The sequence below is a fragment of the Podarcis filfolensis genome (genome assembly GCF_964270895.1).
Source record: "Podarcis filfolensis genome assembly, chromosome: 1".
NCBI classification, from domain to species: Eukaryota; Metazoa; Chordata; class Lepidosauria; order Squamata; family Lacertidae; genus Podarcis; species Podarcis filfolensis.
In genome coordinates this window covers 66,141,321-66,161,088 of record NC_139604.1, presented here as the reverse complement: position 1 = coordinate 66,161,088, position 19,768 = coordinate 66,141,321, and the positions used below count along the sequence as shown (strand labels likewise).

The 19,768-nt window shown below is 39.3% G+C and overlaps 1 protein-coding gene and 1 long non-coding RNA gene across 54 annotated transcripts in view; one reads left to right on the top strand and one right to left on the bottom strand.

Annotated features, from left to right (window-relative positions):
- The window catches only part of LOC310751263, a 96,408-nt gene extending 78,495 nt beyond the window's left edge, over positions 1–17,913 (top strand). For all 4 annotated transcript variants that reach the window (XR_014542438.1, XR_014542439.1, XR_014542440.1 and 1 more), the window contains one exon: positions 17,570–17,913. This is a non-coding gene — a long non-coding RNA (uncharacterized lncRNA). The remainder of the gene's footprint in view (positions 1–17,569) is intronic.
- SOX6 (SRY-box transcription factor 6) overlaps positions 1–19,768 on the bottom strand; it is a 443,885-nt gene that overhangs the window by 22,656 nt on the left and 401,461 nt on the right. For all 50 annotated transcript variants that reach the window (XM_083589534.1, XM_083589547.1, XM_083589512.1 and 47 more), the window contains one exon: positions 11,385–11,493. In XM_083589534.1, the coding sequence (XP_083445660.1) occupies positions 11,385–11,493 (109 nt within the window). The remainder of the gene's footprint in view (positions 1–11,384; positions 11,494–19,768) is intronic.

The following is a 19,768-nucleotide window of genomic DNA, read 5'->3' as shown; positions in this document are numbered from 1 at the left end:
AACCAAAAACAGGTGTCACAGAAGGTAAGGGGGGTTGTTTGGCATTCAATCTTTTGGTGACTACCACTGTCTAGTTTGGATTAGGAGAGATCAATGTGGGAAGTGGTGAGGAAGACTTAATCAATTTATCAGGCACACCCAGATCATCTGATTGGGTGGAAAGAAACTTTTTTTTTAAAAAAAAAGACAAAATTGAGTTTCTTATCAGGTCTTTAAAATAATCTTGGCCTAATCTTGTTAAATGCAGGTGAATGAGGTTTTTCTCTCTTTCAGCGTTGTAATAAAAACCTGGAATTATTTTGGAGGGACCAAACCCTGAGGCACATTTGTTAAAGCAAAAAGAGATGACCCCCCCACTCCCAAAAAGCATTTTAAAAATTTTTTAAATCAGTGCTCTTTTGTTAAAAAGCCATTCTTAATTAGAGTCATAAATTATAAACAGACCAAAAAAGTCATGAAACTTCTATCTCCATCTGCCTTAAACAAGCCTACACTTGAAGGGTTTAAAAATGAAGCCAGTAAAACCTTGAACTTCTCTACTTGATCTCTGAGTGAATATTTTTGCCTCGGCCCAAAGGCTGCCACAAAAGAATTTGTATTAAATGAACTTCTGTAAATAAGTAACACTCACGTAATGTACCTGTGCTAAGCATCTTAGTAGTTCAGGAAGCTGTTCAACATACAGTATTGTGATTTTCAAAAATTGCTTCTGTTTATAACCTTTACTCTGCTTGAGATTAAAACTTAAACATTATGCGCTCAGCCTAGTGACCAGGGTAAGTGTGGACACACACACACACAACATGGGCTTCTTTCAAGGTGAAACCCATACAATAAGAGTTGCTTTGGACTACAAATCATTGCTGAGCCACTTTAACACGAGTCAAATAGTAGAAAAACATGTATCTTTATCTGCTTATGGAATTTCATCAGGTTTTGCAATCTGTTATCTTATTTTGATCTGCCAGTTACAACAGACTAGCTAGAAAACAAAACAAAACGATTAGGAGGGAAATGCGAACTAGCTACAGGCGGAAAAACAACAATGGAATGTTATATATAAGGAGGCAAACATTGGCTCAAGAAACAGGAGGCATTCCAGTATGAACCCAACAGATTTTTATGGGCCTCCCAATGATGCTTAGAGGACCACAGCTGCTGTGTTAAAAAGAAAGAAAAAATCCAAACAGTATGCAGAAAATGCACTCACTGGAGACAAAATAAAAACACTTGTTTGTGTTTAATGACTAACAGGCCATTTGCAAGTGTACTGTTTATAATGTGGTCACCGAAGCAGACTTTGACTTCCGGAATTCAGAATCTGGTTAGGAAGGATTTGAAATCAGTAAGGATTTGAAAGAGTAAGAGTTGCCTATGCAAATGACTTGGAGCTCTGCTTCACAGCTCAATAAAACTAAGAACTAGGTTATCTTTTTATTCTGGTTTCACTGATGTCGCAGTGCTTTGGCACAAACGTATTACAATTTAGGTAGATACTAATAACTCACTCCTAAGACCTCCACTTCAAACTCCCATTATTTTAAGTGAAGCTTACTTCCAAGTAGTTCCTGACACCTTGGTCTGAAACACATCCCCAAAATTCAGTGGCTTCACCAGAACTTACAACTATGTCACAATGTACCAAGGATCAGACCTAAAGCTTCAAACTATTTACCTCGTATTTGAGACACAGGGCAGGTCCACACAATGTCGTGGCGTCCGACCCCAAGTTTAATCAACTGCTCAATCCAGTTTCACAAACCAAGTTGGCTCCACTCAATCTGACAGTATTCCTTATGCTCTAAGAATTTCAAACAGCTGCCCTCTATTCATTTGCCTCACCTTCCCATTACCAAAGCCCCTCCCTTACAATCCCATGCTGAGGAAAACCTGAGATTGACCCCCCACCCTGAGAACTGCTCACAAGCAAACTTGCAACTTTAATCCAAAACAAAGGAGGGGACCCCAAGCATCTTCTGTCAAGATAAAGTGTGTTTCAGGGAGGGGATGGGTTAAACAATCTTCCATCAAAAGCAAAGGAACAAGTAGACCTTATCAAAATTCCCTTTACCCAAAAGAGTGGAAATATTCAGTGTGGGAAGGAGAAACCCTAAAAGTAAACTGACTTCAAAAAGAGATTTCTCAAACAGCCTCTATTAGTGGAAAGTGAGGAAATTACTTGCTGAATACCCAATTTCTGGGGTGGGGAATCATCGTCCCTAGGATAAAATAGCCAATTGACACATATGTCTGTGTGTGGCTAATGAAAGCTTGTTTCAATTGAATTGTTAAAACAAAGAACAGAAACCAAGAGGCTGAAGAGGAGGGCTTGAAATCTGCTTGCAGGTAATCTCCGCTTGGTGCCTGGTAAAAAGGTAAAGGGACCCCAGACCGTTAGGTCCAGTCGTGGATGACTCTGGGTTGCGGTGCTCATCTCGCTTTACTGGCCAAGGGAGCCGGCGTTTGTCTGCAGATAGCTTCTGGGTCATATGGCCAGCATGACTAAGCCACTTCTGGCGAACCAGAGCATAAACAACCCACTCAGCAAGGAGCCAGTGTAGAGACAGGAGGAGGAGGAGAACCAGCAGCCTGGGAGTCCTCTGAGGCAAGCTCACACACACCCTAGATCCCATCCCCCCACTGGATAGAGCCTGGAGAGAGAAAATTCCCATAGACTACAACCACTCCCTGTTACCAATCCTCAAGTATGCCCTGATGCTGCACCGGGTACCCAGATTGGCACAGCTGGGTGAGACCAACTCCGCCCTGCTCACCCACCCAGGTCTCAGTGGTACTGACCAGATCAGCCTCCCCGTCCATAATCAGATCATGGATGAGGGAGGTCTTACTCAGAACCTATCTGGAATTCAGCAGCAGCAGCCGCAGCCCCAATGGCTTGCTGATAGGACAGCTGCAATTCCCAAGGTTGAAGGGAGGGGCTGGCACATGGTACAGTCACTAACTGCTTGTGTCATGTGCCCCTTCCCCAGTCTGCGCACCCCCCCCCCACTCCATACTTCTCCTTGCCCAGAACCACGGTGATTGGGGTTGTCTCTGCTCTCCCCACACTCATCTTACAGCCCTTAAAAAAAAAAAGCCAAAGTTTTAAATGCAGACGTTAAAAAGCAGTTTTAAACAATTTAAAACATTTCAAACAATTAGGGCAACAATAACAGCAACATAACCCCCCTCCACACCAAAACCAAAATCCCTAAATACCCCAACCCAATTGTCTGTCTCAGGTTTTGTAGGTGGAGTCATTCAGGGCCTCAACCTCCCAGGCTGGTTGGGAAAAGCCCTCAAGGCAGGGAGCAGGTCTTCCAGAAGTCACAGCCAAGACAGTCTGTATTTATTATATATTTATTATATTTGCATATAATAAATATGTTAGTGCTCCAAGTATTAATAAAAGGAATGAAAAACCAGACCAGAGAGTGAGAGCTTCTGGCTGCACAAGAGTAAGCTACATGCAGCCCTACTGCCAGATACTATACCATATTTGGTAACAGGATAGCCTTCACCCTAGCCTTTTAAACAAGGTATTATTAAGGTGGGATTCAAACTCAAATCTTTCTGGGTGAAGAGCACCTTAGTTTAAACCTGAAAAAAACTATGACTGAGATCCAGAATCCATTTTAATATTTAAGCAAACTGTAAAACATTGCACTTCCTTAGATGCTAAAATATGCAAACTAAATCCAAACATTGGAATATATAATATAGCAGAGGTGAAACTGTGTATTTTTTTTTCAAAAAATCAGCACTTGGTTGCAATACTGTAAAGCAGCATTATTGCAGAGAAGTCATCTATTTTTCGTATTCCAGACTCCATTCTTTCGTAATATCAACAAGAAAAACTGAAGGGAATTCCCCAAGGTCAACTCTGAGGAAACATAAACCTCTAATTCAATAAACTCTGCTACTGCACTGAAAAAGGCCTTATTATTGCAACATCCATATGGAGTCAATTGGACATTAATGACTAATCAATCCCTCCCCTTTCTATTCTACTTATAGTGTCACAAACCATGTTTAGATTAGACCATTTCCTGCTTAGGATCGCTCAAAATGGCTTTTGTTCTTCCAAAGCTGCTCTGATGAAGGCAGCTTAAACAAACACACGGCCCAAGTGGTGCAGGAGTTATAAACTGCCATATGTGAATGAACAAAGGGGCCATACTAAAGCCTTTTGTGGTATTTGTTAATGTTTTTCATCTGAGCTTAAAAAGACCTAATGACTTTGCGGTGAGCTGATGCATGTGGCTCGTGGCTTTGCAAAATGAAGGAAATTCTAGCCACTTAGATTTCAGCATATATTTTCCACTGTTCTTTGAGTACAGTTTTGATGGCAAAGTGTTTATTGTTGTCACAAAATTACATTTGTTTTACCCTAGCAAATATGGTTGCCCATTCTCTCTCCCCCCCCCCAATCTTGAGAATAGGTTCTTTCACAATGAGAAACATTACACCTACAGAATTATCTTGCTCTTGACCATTTGGAAAGCAGAAGTCAAAAGCATTTGACTTTCCTCTGTAACAAAGAAAAATTAAAGCATGTTAAACATCTGTCACATCCTCCAGCTTTTATTAGTGACGGATGATGACATATATATATCTGAAACTATTTTGAATGGGCTATTTTTAGTTCCCCAAAGCCAGCTAGACATGTTAAATTTCATAAAACCCCAAGGAATCTTGAATGGGCTATCAGTACCCATTTGTCATTATTAAGTGTAGATTTGTTTTAAATTTGAATTAAATTAATAGTAAAAAGTAACCTTCATTCAAAACAAAGGTATAAAACGTTGTTGTAAATAAGGCAAGGTTTGTTGCAAGTATAGGCAGTGGGGTGCTTTTACATGCCTACATTATCATAAATTACTCTGAAATATTTTGAGCTGCACTCCTCACTTTTTTTTCAGGGGCAAATTTGATGTACGTTGCAAATACCATGGAGTGTATCGAAATCTGCTCTTCTGCTAATAAAATAGACTTCCATTTGAGCAACAGAACTTTCCACACATTCTTAAAATCTGCTTCAGATTTTAAGAGAATTTGTGGATGCAACAGCACAGATTTATTTTTGGAGTGGGCAAGGGGTAGGAGGAAGAAAGTAAAGTTCCATTGTGTGATCAGAATTCCACTTGTGTAGCACTGGATACAACCCAAAGGCCTCATTCTCATGGTGACTACCCCAAATGTAATAACATTGCTCACATTGTCTTCTGTTTGCAAATACAATATGTAAAGATTTCCATGTGCAAGTTGATGTCACCTGTAAAAAACCTGCAAAGCCGTTCTCAAGCCAAGTAACATATACAAAAATGCATATACTAGGGTAAAGTGTGCATAAATATGCATGTATTAGGGAAAATACCATACTAAAATGTTTGTTAAAGAAATTTCCATGTTTCCTGTAAGATTCTATCTTCCCCCCACCCCAACCTATCCTTGGAAACTCTGATTATACAGGATTCCTAATCACAGGGAGATCCTGTGCATGTATGACAAGCTGCCTTTTATTGGCATTCTGTGTTAAATTTTGCCCATAAGGAAATAATTCCCATGTTGGGGAAAACACACACATGCTCATGTATGAAGTGATTAGTTGCACTGTGAATATTTATTGATGCCAGTGATGCTGGCAAATGTATATATTCTTGCCAATACATTGAAATATAGTGTTGCATAGCCTGTGGAAAAGTACTTCCTATAGAGCTGGCTGCAGACTGCAGCCTCAGGGCTGGATAAATCATAATACTAAGTTATGCTATAACAGAGGGCCTCTATGGTGTTATTATCTGCAAATACCTGATACTGAAAAGTTCTGCTTATCCTGTACTGTACTCCTTTAAGATTATATCTGAAAATGGGAACTTCATCACATGGGGGCATGTGTTTTTGAATACCAATGTCAGTATCCTGACTAGTGTAAGGAATGCAACTGCTATGCTTTCCAAAGTGTAGCATATTTTAAGTGTGGTGTTAAGTAGGAAGAAGCAGTTTTGAGTTGTTTACATATGTGAGGCCTAAATACTTTAAAATGTGGTTTCTTCTTTAACAAATGTTTAGCTGTTCAGTTATCAAAAGACAGGTAAAGAGTGCATGGAGAACAAAAGCAGACAGGGCCTGGTTTTTCAGCATTCCTTCTGGAAACATTTCCTTGTCTTCAGTTGGCTTTTTCTGTTTTGTGGTATACCCCCTTTCCACTCTCAACTGTCATAGCAACTCTCCCAAATATTTATATGCGACAGATACTGGCTACAGGAGTCATTTCCCTCCCTGTATTTTATGAAAAACTGTCACAAAAGCAGACGATGCTTTGTCATGCATGTACTTCCCGCTGTTTACACCTCAGCGTAGTAGGGTGTTAAACAAGTTACCTCACAGTTTTGGATTCTGTTGGCAGGCTGCCATGACTGATAGGCTTGCACAGGACACAGTGTCTGTTTCACTCTTTTTCTTTCTCTCCTTCCCCTGACAGGTAAAAAACTGACCTTTTTTCTTTGTCTTTCAAGGGGAATTGTTTTTGCAAGTGGAATTTTGCTACCACTTGAGTTATGTGGCACTCCTTGTTCTGAGAGCCAGTTCAACTGTTACATGGAAGCTGAACAAGAAGAGCTAGTAACTTCCTCTTTCCTTATTTATGTCTAACATATTAGGAGCCAGTGATAAGCATTGTGGGCATCTGGGTATATACAGTTACCATCTGAAAAGAGGCTTATCTGTTCCCCTTTTGAAAAGTTCGACACTTGTTATAATGCATGTGACTTTTTCCTGTCAAGTGCTTCTGAAAGCCCCAAGGGAGTCACCCTGAAGTGATGGGGAGTCAGCAGGTGGTAGCTATGACTCAAAAGCATAGCCTTGCAAGTAGTCCAGAAAAGCTACAAGCCCACAGCATTTTTACAAGTCTACCTGACAATATAGATGTGAATTTAAAAGTCATTTCTTTGGTAGGAGATAATCTATAGTTTTTAGACCTTCTAAACCTTAAAAAGAACACCACCATCTGTTCTGATATCAGTGGGAGGGGGAGAAAAGAACGCTCAAGAACAATTAATTTTCCCCACCTTGATGTTAGGTGTTATGCCTGAACAGGGAATGTGAACATTAACAGGGGATGTGAGGCTGTGCACAACCCCCCAACATCCCTGTGTGCAGGCTGTGCCTGTTCCACCCACAAACATTTTTGCATTGAGTGGGAGGTTTTGAAGTTCCTGAGTGCATTTCATTCAGCATGCTAAGAAGTCTCCACACAGTCAGGAATTCTGATCAGAAAGGTGTCTTGGTTGCAGGGAGGCTTTTAACTTAGGAACCTCTTCAGAACTTCCCAGGCAATGAAGAAAGGAGCCATCACACATGATCCTGGTCACCTTCCATAGGTTGAAAACTTTTAGCACTTCAGAAGGAAACCTCAGGCCTCCTCAGGTCATACACTGTACTTGATCTTGCTCCACAGTTTCAAGAATATGAATTTTTACCTTAAAATGTTTAACAAGTGTTTAATTAATGTTTTTATTATTAATGTTTAATAATAATATTCTCCATCTCCCCCCCCCCCATATATATATATTCAGCTTCACAATGGCCTTTCTTTCTAGTGGTTGTTTGCTGCTGCTGCCTCCTCTGCCCTTGCACTGCCATGGCTGTCTCCTCCATGCTCAGCCACCTCTTCAGGTGGTGCACTTGGAGATGACGGAGGCATAGGAGGAAGCTGAGTGTGGAGGTAGCGGCTGTGGTGCATGTGCCCTATGTTGCCTCATGGATGGGCCAGCCCTGCATATCCTTCAAAGTATGCCAACTGTTGCTTCCTCCATGGCCTACTTTTCATGAAAAGAAAACATAAAAAGATAAGTTTTGGATGCAAACTGAAGAAGAAACTAACAGGTATTAGTTTTACCCTGAAAGTAAATTATGGCTGTCCTTCTAAAAATAGCAAAATGAACTTGACAGTGCTCAGCTCAAATCAATGCCAACACATTTTTAAAACTAGACCTTCTACCAATACTGATGAGCCTCAAAATTACTTTAAGCGATTTTGGCTTTCATGTATTTCTGCAATAGGAAATATATTACTAAATATGTAAACATGCAGATGTTAGAGAGCTTTTTCTTATAACTGAGTGGGGGTAGTATCTTTCCTTTCCTTTTTTTGAATATTATAAATTTACTCACATCTACAGGAAACTGCTGCCTTTCCTTTGGGTTCCACAAAAGGTTGATGATTTTTTCCCGATATATAAATTAAGTTAAATTTAATAACTAGAACGGTTAATCAGGAATTGGCTTATAAAGGCACAGTTCATTTGTTAAATTGACAATCCCCTTTTTAAATCTTACCTAAAGTATTAATAAAATTATACATTATAGATAACAAAGTGAGCATGCCTACAGTAGGGTTGTTCTGGACATATGAATTGCATATTTTAAAGGTATCTGCTGTTTAAAGCAACCTTTTTTCTTACATTCTGAATCTACACCTGAAGTAATAGGACTTCACCTGCAGAGTGAAGACAGTGCCTCTGTGACATTAGCTTTTAGTCTAATCCCCACTCCCATCTCATTTGTTCCACAAGGAAAGCACAGTTTTTATGTATGGTTAGAATTTGAGAAATAACCTGCTGATGCTAAATGTTTGAAGGGGGGAATCTCACCAATAGAACATAATGCATTTGCAAGGAAGTTCTTCCAGGTAAGGACCAAATTAGACATTACCTGAGAGTTCCATGATTAATTCTTTCTTAAGAAGCTGATTTTCCCCATGAATTCCAAAAATTATCCAGTCCCAATTATCATAAAATTGTGCACATAAGTCTTCCCCCCCCCCATAGCAGTTTGGGGAGGAACCAGAAACAGAGCATAGACACATAGATAACGGGTTGTATCCAATTCAAATCTCCCCCTTTCCCTGCTCACTGTACCACTATACAAAAATTTTGCAGGTAGAATCATTATATAGATAGAAAAATGGGCATAAGTAGGTGTTATGTGCAAATTCACACACACACACACACACACACACACACACACACACACACACACACACACATATATTTAAAGGCAGCCAACTAACTAGTCCTGAAAATTCAGACTAGTTCAGATCTTTAAGAAAATGTCCACATTTTAAAAATTAAAGCTCAATTGCTATTTCCACTTGCCTTTTACACAGTTTATATTAGGAAGGACAATTGCAGGATATGATACACACATCAAGTTTGAATGTAGCTGTAAAAAAAGTCTTAATAGAACATAACGTAATTTCACCCCAGTAGATGTTAAAAATACTAATTTTTGGAGCTTCTTTTACAGCCTTTTAGGCAAAAGACTACAGGATAATAATTATAAGAGCTCCAAACAACATTTTCTCATGTTAGGTCACCTCTAAACCATATGTATAAGAACATTTAAGTTTAATTTGCTTTAATGGATATGGCATATATTGACCAATGACTACACTTTTAAATCTGCTGCAAATGTGTATGAAGCCATCCAGACTTAGAGTCACATTAGAGCCAAATAAATGGTTTTACATTACTTATAATCATGTAATTTTTCTCTATAAAAGAAATACTTAAAAGCCAAATTCCGGTCAGTGGCCAAAGCATTGCTGGCATGCTGAAAATGAAACAAAAATACAACCTTGAGCTATTAGATTTTTTATGATCCATGGAGCTCTCTTCTAAGACCCACCGCAGTATATGATTTCTAAGATCACAAGGATTTGTTTTAAATCAGTCTTCCCCAATTGGGTGCCTTCCAGATGCTTTGGACTATAGCTACCATCTTTTCTGACCATTGGCCATGATGGTTAGGGCTGATGGAGTAGGAGCCCAACAATATTTGGAGGACACCAGATTGAGGTAGGCTATTTTGAACACTTCTTCCTGACGAAGCTAGCTAAACTAAGTGGAACTATTTGAAAGGCTGTCCTGTCACTACAATCATCTAAATAACATAATGTGTTATGCAAATGTAGAAAGTGAAAGGATGTGAGAGGGAAATGAGTTAATTTAGGGAAGCCTGAGGTAACTTCCTGCCAGAAAAGCAAGTACAAATATGTTTTATTCTCTTCATTTCATATTATGCAAATAATGTACAAGCCTATCCAAAGATTATAAAGTTATTATTCTATCCCAAAAGGAATATGTGAGGTGGGACTATATTGCTATGCTGTTTGTTTGATTAATTTCTTTTATTTTATTACAGTTTTCTTTTGTATCTAAAAATCCAATGAAATAAAAAGTTTAAACAATTAAAATTGGAAATAATATGCATACAAGGAGAAAAAGCTAACCTGAAATATTACCAATTAGCAACGTAATTTCCAACAGAGCTGTCAACCAATTAAAGGCTTTTAGTTGATTAATGGCATTGTTTTTAACTGATCAATCCAAGTAACTAATTAAAATAAACATTACAGTGTGCAGTCCTTGACCATTGAAATCAATGGGAATTCTTCCATGGGCTTGAACAGAATCATAACTACAACCCTTCAGATCTCAGTGCAAGTATGTTTTCGCAAAGATAGCATGTTCCTTGAACTAATTCGCACAACTACCAGCACTCCACATCCTTTCATACTGGGCATCTCCAATTAAAATTTCACTGTAATTAATTCAGCAATTGATCAATTAATTGGATAATCCACTTCCTTGCTCTTTTCTTCATTATAGTAATGATAACATACACTTAAAAGTTCTGCAGGGTCTCTTAAGATGACCAGGGGCCATACTTGCTGATTACTGAATATTGCCTATGAATATGTGAGGAAGTGATCATCTGTAGTCTCTGACTGAATTCAGCATCACTGCCTCCACTTTTCTACAGCTGTTTGGATCTGGAGCAGCATAGGATGGTAATGCTGGGATTAATCATATGTCTCAAAGTGACAGATGACAATTTCTGCATTACCTAAGCCAACCCATATGTACATTTCACTGCTCATATGAGGTTTACCCAATATATCCAGCAAAGCATTAATAATATGGCCAGTCAGCTTCCATGAGTGCAGGCTGCTCCAAAACCAGAAGTCCCTACTCAAGGAATCTGATATATGATATGTGGGCCACCATATAAACATTACACTATTTGTGTGAGCACTTAAATGCACATGCCACCCATCTGAGGTGACATACAAACTCACTCAAGACAGCTTTCTGAGAAGAGTTGAACCAGAATGTAAATAATGAGAGCAGAGAATGCATATTGTATGGAACCATTTTACAACTAGAACTTATGCTTGCACATGTTACTAGAATCCATGCAAAATGCCTCAAAGCTGTGCATGGGGATTTAGCTGCACAATGCTCATTAAGACATCCAACTTTAAGGAGCTCAAGGAAAGCAATGCTCAGTGGCTCAATATATTTGTTACAGAAACTCACCCTCTGCATCTTCTGGCCTTGTAAGATCAATGACTCCTGGGCCTAGTTTTCCATCTTCACTGGGCTTCCCTGATAGCTGTGGGCCTAAATTCTCATAGCGTGTTCTTTCCTGCCGAAGAGAAAGGAACATTAAGATTTCCAGTCTGTTCATGTCTGAATATCTTGAGCGTACTCATTTTCTATTATACTTCCCTGTCCCTCTGGCTACCACCTGCACATCCCCTGCCCTCCGTACTAATATGTCAGTCCTTTCTTGATTTCCACTTCCACATTTTCTTGTCCATCTAACAGCGGTTTCAAGTCATATTGGTAGGTAAATCTTTGTTCCTTACATTGCCCAATCCCACAATTGGTACCTAAGCATGAGCTAGTACTAGTAACAGATACAGGCTATGTTTTTTTTTAGAAAGAACACAGATATTGTTTCACTGCAGGTATCAGTTTTGAATTTGGTGTCCAAAATCTAGTTTTCAAATATGCAATACCTCTCCAGTACTGATTAAATGTATGATGAATTAATATTCAAGCCAGTTCCTAAGTTATCTTAGCACCATGGTTGACTCTTCTGTGGTGCTTGCTTCCTGTGCTGCTGAATTTAAAGTAATGAGGAGCCCATGTTGAAGGTGTCTACAAGATGATTATTTCCCATAGCAGCATGGGAAAAGAAGGGCGAAGATATGTGGACGTAGCAGCCCCACCACTTTGGTAATGTACAAACTGGCTTTTGGAAGTTAGCTTATTAACACCTTTGACTCACTAAATCTCTTAATAACAGAAAACCCACAACCACTATGTATTTTACTACACAATGAAACAAATAATTGTGTGAAAAATTAAATTGATTATTGCTAGGCAATAGCTTTAAACAACCCATTACAGCTAAGTATAAAGTAGGGCAGGTAGCATTACTCTGGTGTTGAAATGAAGGATTGCAGCAGAAGCTCTAGAAATTACTAAGAACACAAGAAGGAGATCCTGCTGGACGAGGTCAATGGTCCATCTAGTCCACCATCCTGTTCGCACAGTGGGCAATGCCCAATAACAATGCACGGTCCCATATTTCTTAAATGACCTTGGGAGAAAGATGTTGGCATTTGAAAAAAATGCTAAAATTCAAAACTTAAAAAGCACTTTCTACTAAAACTCGCTAATTTAATGGAAAAATCACCACCAGCACAACCACCACTCCTCTCATCGAGATATGCGTTTGCATTGGAACCCTTGAGAAAACACAAGTCTGAATTTTATGCAAGAGGCTTTCAAAGACAAGTATTTCAAAGAAGGAATACTAGATGACAGAAATGGTACTATTATTTTGTCTAGAAATTTGAACTGAAACTCAATGGGAATTTTAAAAGAGAGAGCAAGAAAAAGAAAGGGCTGTGTTTGTTCCCAGAATAAACAACATTTCTGTGTGCTGTAAACTTCTGCTGTAAAACTAGATCAAGAGACAATTTATGTCCTCAAAATATGAGAGGACAAGAGCCTTGAAACAATATGGCAGCAGATATCTTCTGACAGTGGTAGCCTCAGTGGTACTCTGTCTGCAGCAACGTACTAAATAGTTATCATTAATGTATTGTTCTCGTGGAAAAAACCCAATGTGTTCTCTCTCTTGTCTTGTTGATACTTCTTAAGACTGAACTTGGCATTGTGTTGAGAATGAACAAAACACTGTTGTTCATTACTATGAAACTATTAAATGTCATGTCATCTTGAATTTAGACATGAAATGCCAGCTTTCAGTTTTGTGAACAGTTTTCTGTACGTTATACTTGATGCATTATGCAGTAGAAGATTGCTGATTGCTGTTCACTCTATTGTTCAATGACCTAGTTCTGTACTGAGCATATTACACATTAGAAGGAAAACAGTACCAAGTTTATTCCCTGAAGAATTGCTAAGGAACCTGGTATTGGTCTTAACAAGCAAAGTGGCTCTGACTTGTTTGCTCAAATCTCTCTGCATTGGTTAGAATAATAGAACTGTAGCACTGAAATGGGACTTGAGGGTCATCTAGTCTAACCCCCTGCAACCCCCTCTTTTTGCCTAGTGCGAGGCTTAAACCCACTACCCTGAAATTAAGAGTATCATGCTCTACCGACTGAGCTATCCCAGGAGGGATTTGCTGTTCTAGTCAGATCGTTTTCAGAAAACAATTGCTTACTAATTAGTTCTCTGTAACCAAGTTTGCAAGAAGATGTTTAGATTCTTAAAATATTGTTTAGCTAATATTTGGAGTATTAAGGGAAGGTGCCAGGCACTGTGTAAAAATGCAGACTAAGCTTCTTTTCCAGGCCAGGTCATGTGGTGGGAAGTTGTTAAGGAGTACAAAGGTGCTGATATCTAGTTATCATCACATCAAAGCAAGGTTTTTGAGTCTGGGCAAATGGAGGTTGCCAGGGTGGCAGTGGGCAATGATGTTAATGGGGGGAGGGGGTATTTGGCAAGGAGTTTCTGGGAAGAAGAAGCAGGAAGTGGGGAGAATGCCATACGGGGCTGAAGAAGAAGACATTGCCACAGGAACAGACAGCATGGCTGATTCATCTACTTGTAGATTTGAGCTGGCTGCTTAGGAGGGCAACAAAGGACTCTCTTGTGATGCTAGTGTTGGGAACTCTATCTAGATGCAGGTTGTGAATATGTATAAATAAACCATATTTCCACTACAAGACACTACAGCCTCTTATGTGCCTTAATTTTCCAACGGAAACACAAACCCCAGTTTTGCATCGCTGGGCAGACATTGGGGGTGACGTGCAGTAATATTAAAATGTTTAAATAATAGCAGGCGGGGCAGGGGGTGGGAACCAACATTACACTAAATTGAAGTACAGTTGTTTACTGAATCACTCTGCTTGCATAACCTTAACACTCAACCGTTTTCAATGTTTCTTGAAGTCTCCCATTTGCTGAAAAACTATATTGTCATTATTAATTTCCCACTATAACGTGTATTGAGATAATGCTGTTGTGATATGCAAAAATACTGAAACAAAGAGCACTGAGAAGAAACATAACTATTGGTTACAGGCAGGGAATGCTATAAGGTCCAATAGTAATACCTCACTATCGGAACGGATCTTGCTTTGCTGGTGCAAAGGAATGATTCTACCCCCTGTCCCCCGGGGACCCACATTTAAAATAGAAGAGTTGGATTAGACCTTTCTTTAAGTTCCTGCAGTTGGGAAGTAATTGGCATTTTGTACACTGTGTTTCTTTTCTTTCTTTTTTCTAATATTTGCATTTAAAATATTTCTATAAGGAGTGTTAATGTGACACCTGCAATTTTCATGGCAAAAACCTAAGTGTGTGCTTTGGGGGGGGGGGGAGGGAAAATAGCACTCCACTTAAAAAAAAAAAATCAACAGAACCTTCTATGTATCAATATGCACATTTGAAGTATCCTTCTAGTCATTCATTCCCTTTGATTTTCTCCAGAAAATATTCTGTGTTAAAAAGAAAGTTTCTGAAAGAATATCAATATTTTGACACTGAAAGAGAAAAGGGAAAATTACATGATAAGGCTCAGGAACTGGGAGGAAGAGAAGCGTACATGGTAATAATACCTAAAAGAATTGAGGTGAATCTGTGATTCTGTAATAACCTTCAATGTCTCATTCTTTTGAAATATATTGACTGCTACAATTCTGTATGTATGGTTTCATTTTTCCACTTAAAGTATACCTCATAGCAATGGTAACTAATTTTCAGGAAAGCTGTAAATAAAAAAAAATCTATTACAACATAATTGGTAAATACAAACCTAAGTGTATTTCTGAAGGCAAGAGCAATTTAGACTGGACTCCTATGTATATTTACCTGAGAGAAAGCCCAGTTGAACATAGGGAATTATTTCCAAGTAAACATACATAGGGATCACAGTCAGGTAAATAATACATCTGTAATTGAACTAAACTAAGCAAATTATAAAGGAGTACAAACTGCAAATTCATTAATAGGAAATGGTCTGTATATTTAAAATACGTTCAGTTGTGTACGCTGTTCTCATGCACCTTCCCAAATTCTATTTAAATTCCTATTTATAAGCATGCATGTCCATATGAATACATATTCATGTCTGAAAATAGCATATACTTGTGAAAATTTACACACATACACTAACAAATTACTTACTTAAAAAACCACACATCTGTCTTACACATAATAGAGATAGCTTATTTATCCTCAGGAAACCCTGAGCTCATTTTTTGTTTATTTCAAACTAAACTGCTTCTTGTAGGCATAAGGCCCTGAGCATATATCTTGAGTAAAGTTAAGTGCATTACACCACGGGGCATAATGAACACAGAACAGAATTCTAACTCAGATCATGATTACTGGAAAACCAAGAGGGCTAATGCTTTTAAAGAACACAGTCTATGTCTAAGTACAAAATGGACTCTTGGCTTCTTGGAGATACAGAAAAACCTACTCATTGCTACTTTCGTGGTTTTGGGATGACAACACACTGGGGCGGGATTCGTTTTACTAACAACCGAACCTTCATTTTCCATTCAGTGACACGATTAGGCACTTATTTATGCATTGTCAGGCACAAACATGCAGGCAGCATAAAAGTTATTGAAAAAAAATTAAAGCCTGCTTCGCTGTGTCGCAGGACCGTTGGTTAAGTGCTTTGAAATGATGATCTATGAGGTAGATGTTGCATATTAAATAAAGATATTTAAATGATAAAGCCCCCTTTAGTGAGCACTGATGAATGTTAAATGTTCCAAGCCACAAAGCTGAGCCATCCGTCATATTCACATGTTATCACAGTCAATGATGGAGCAACCCCAGTGATGACAGATGGACTGTGAGATTATTATCCCCTTATTTCCAGAGTCACCAAACCAGTCTCCTACTCAAGCATTATTTTTAACTTTGCATTAAATTAATAACTTCCTCCACACTTCTGTGGTGGGAATGATCAATGCTTTCCTCCTGGGTGTAAAAGGGAAATGGACTAGTGTAGTCAACTGAAGGAAGTAGGGGAAGAAGCCTGCTCATCCACTGGAAAAATCAGAGTGGGTGGCGGGGGGGGGGGGGAGAGGGAGAGAAAGAGAAGGCTGCTGGAAACTTCAGCTAAGTAGAATAAATATAAAATTGTGATCTCGGGGAAGAAAAGTAATGATAACAGTAAGCACATAATAATGGCTTTTCTCTGCACTTAGGTAAAAGCTGAATTTTTGATGTGCACAATATATTTTCATAAAATTTTATATACTATGTTTTATACACTTATTGGCTATTCCATAATAATGTGTGCGCTAACAGTAAAATTGCTCCCAAATTTATGTGTGTTATTTATTCTTTCCCACGTAACAATGCTTTTTGTTGTAAAAAATATTCTGTTTATTAATGTAACTTTACAACCACTGCATCCAAGATCCGTGGTAAATTAATGACATTTTTATTATTTTATAGTGTCATTAAATTTTTACTGATCACTCCATCAAACAGAAGCCATAAAGGCCATAATGTAAACTGGGACACTTAGATCAGGGGAGCAGGAAACCATTCCATATAGTCTGAAGTAAACGGCTTGCTATAAATGATATTTATACCATCTTTAAGCATGTGAGAATACTTGGACAAGTTTGGCAAAACTGTTTCAGTACAGCAGTGGATTGTGTACTTAAATAACAGTTTATTTGCCAGCAAGGCAAGGGTTTGTGCGTGTGTGTTTTTAAACCATATGAAAGAAGATGACTGATTGCATTCATCTCTTGAAAAACAATATATGAAATGTAATAATACACCAGGCCCCCTCCCTTTTGGATTACCAAGACTGATCAGACTATAACCATTCCTCAAATTATTTCAACATGTCGTTCCCGCCGCCCCCCCTTGCTATGTATGCAGACGCTGAAGTGGAAAATGGCATACATAGTTGGACAATGATGTAATATTTCAAGAGTCTAACTTAGTAGTTACCAACATTTATTTCAAGAGCCAATTTTGAGACTCCTTGTTAATGTGGGTCATTTACAGAAGCCACAGAGTAAATGCCTTTGGGACCGTTACACACTCTGCGGACAGTATTCCAGTTGCAAAGTGTGCAGACAATTCCAGGATGTTGTCTTTACATGCACGATACATTAAAGTTAAGTTATTCCATATTAAGCCCACTCAAGAAACAATAACACCAGTGTCTTGTTTCCCGCTTGTTCCTTCCCTAGACCATATTGGCTGAGTCCTGGAAGACCTTCCCAACTGGCCTGCGAAGGCAGGGCCCTTACTGACTCCAGCTGCAAAAGCCAAGGCTGCTGAACAGACTTTTTGGTTAGGGAATTGTTTAAGGGGGCTGTTGGGTGGACAGTTGTGGCTGTTACTGACATTCATATTTTGTATCTACATTTTTAGTTGCTATGATTTATGTGAATTTTTTTCAGTTTGGTTGTGTGTACTTTTTGTGTGTTTTATTTATTGTTTACGACTACTTTTGTTATATTTGTAATTATGTACATTTTTTCATGTTGTGAGCCACCTTGACAGCATACAAATAAAATGTTTTATGTGTGTATGTATGTTCCTCTGTTCAAGTACAGATATAATAAATGAACAGAAGGGGAATGTTTTCAAAACCTATTTAGATATTTTTCTAGAAAAAGTGCTTGTCATTTCTACACTCATAGCAGAATTCTGTGGGCATTAAATCCCAAAACAATGGAGGACAAAACTCCAGACTTTTAAGCGAGTGGCTTAAGGTAGCCATGACAACATAGTTGTGCTTGCTTCAGGCATATAGATTTCCTTTCCAAACTAGTGCACAAATAACGGTGCTCTGGAAAAACTTACAAATACCTCCATTTTTCTCTGCAAGGTCAACTTGTGCATTGTCCAAAGACTTTCCATTACTTTGTGGCAGTGGCTATGAGCAAATTAAATCACTCTATGCTTGGAATCTCTGACAATATTCTAGGCACAGCAAGAGTCATTTAAAATGGACATGTGAGGATTCTTATCAGACCAAAGTAAGTGCCGTGGAAATTGTTGTCTATTAATTGTTTTGCAAGCAATGTAATAGGCCTCAACACAAAATCATCAGCTGCACCCTCCATGCAGCTACAGTGGTACCTCTAGTTATGATCTTAATTCGTTCCGGAGGTCCATTCTTAACCTGAAACTGTTCTTAAGTAGAAGCGTGCTCTCGCTAATGGGGCCTCTTACTGCCGCTGCACCGCCGGCACACGATTTCCGTTCTCATCCTAGGGCAAAGTTCTCAACTCGAGGTAACTCTTTCAGGTTAGCGGAGTTTGTAACCTGAAGCGTTTGTAACTCGAGGTACTACTGTACTGATAAATTGATAAATGTGGTGATTAATATTGGTCTATATAAATGTGCAGGATTATTTATACAGCGGACGCTCGGGTTGCAAACGTGATCCATGAGGAAGGCATGTTCGCAACCCGTGTCTGCGCATGCGCAGGTTGCGATTCGGTGCTTCTGTGCATGCGCAAAGCGTGATTTAGCGCTTCTGCGCATGCGCGACCGCCAAAACCCAAAAGTAACCCGTTCCAGTACTTCCAGGTTTCGGCAGTCCGTAACTCAAAAAAACGCAACCTGAAACAGCTGTAACCTGAGGTGTGACTGTATATAAGTATCAGGATTAGAAGAGGTGGGCTCATTTTTCACAAAAATGGGAAAGAGAAACACAAAATGATGGTTTGTATCCAATGCAGTGTCCATTGGTGCAAAAGGGCTTCTGTTTCCTTCCCCTTTCAAATTTGTATGGTCCCTAAATCCCATGGAGCTAATTTTGTAGACACCTAGGGGGTTGGAGGGAAGAAGAGTCTGAGAAGTTCTATTGCACATGGAAGTCCCTTGTGCCAATAGAGCTGCAGCAAAGTTTGGCTTGTGATACATGACTCCAATAATTCAGTGGATTCATGTGTGGCCCTCACAATCCAAATGCTATATCAGTTGAACAAAGGATGTAGATATTCACCCAGTTGGACCAGGTGTATATTCTTCTCAATTCACCCAAAACAGGGAAAAGGTGTATAGCAGTGGCTTTAGGGCTGTGCAACCAGTGTGGCTGCTTCAGCCTCCCCACCTGTCAGTGGCGTAGCGTGGGGGGTGCAGGGGGGGCTGGCCGCACCGGGCGCAACATCTGGGGGTTAGGGTTAGGGGGCGCAAATCCACGGGTTAGGGGGTGCAAATTACTTGCCTTGTCCCGGGTGCTGACAACCCACACTACGCCACTGCCACCTGTCACTGTCCTCCTTGCACTGTCTTGGGTTTTTAAAAGAGAACTGGGCATTCCTTCTTCAGATGTTCATAGAGAGTAACAGCATTCCCGTAAATACATGTATCCTCCTTCCCCCACAGCCTCCCACATTGTTAATGGCTCTCTGGATTCAACCCCATATTTAGCA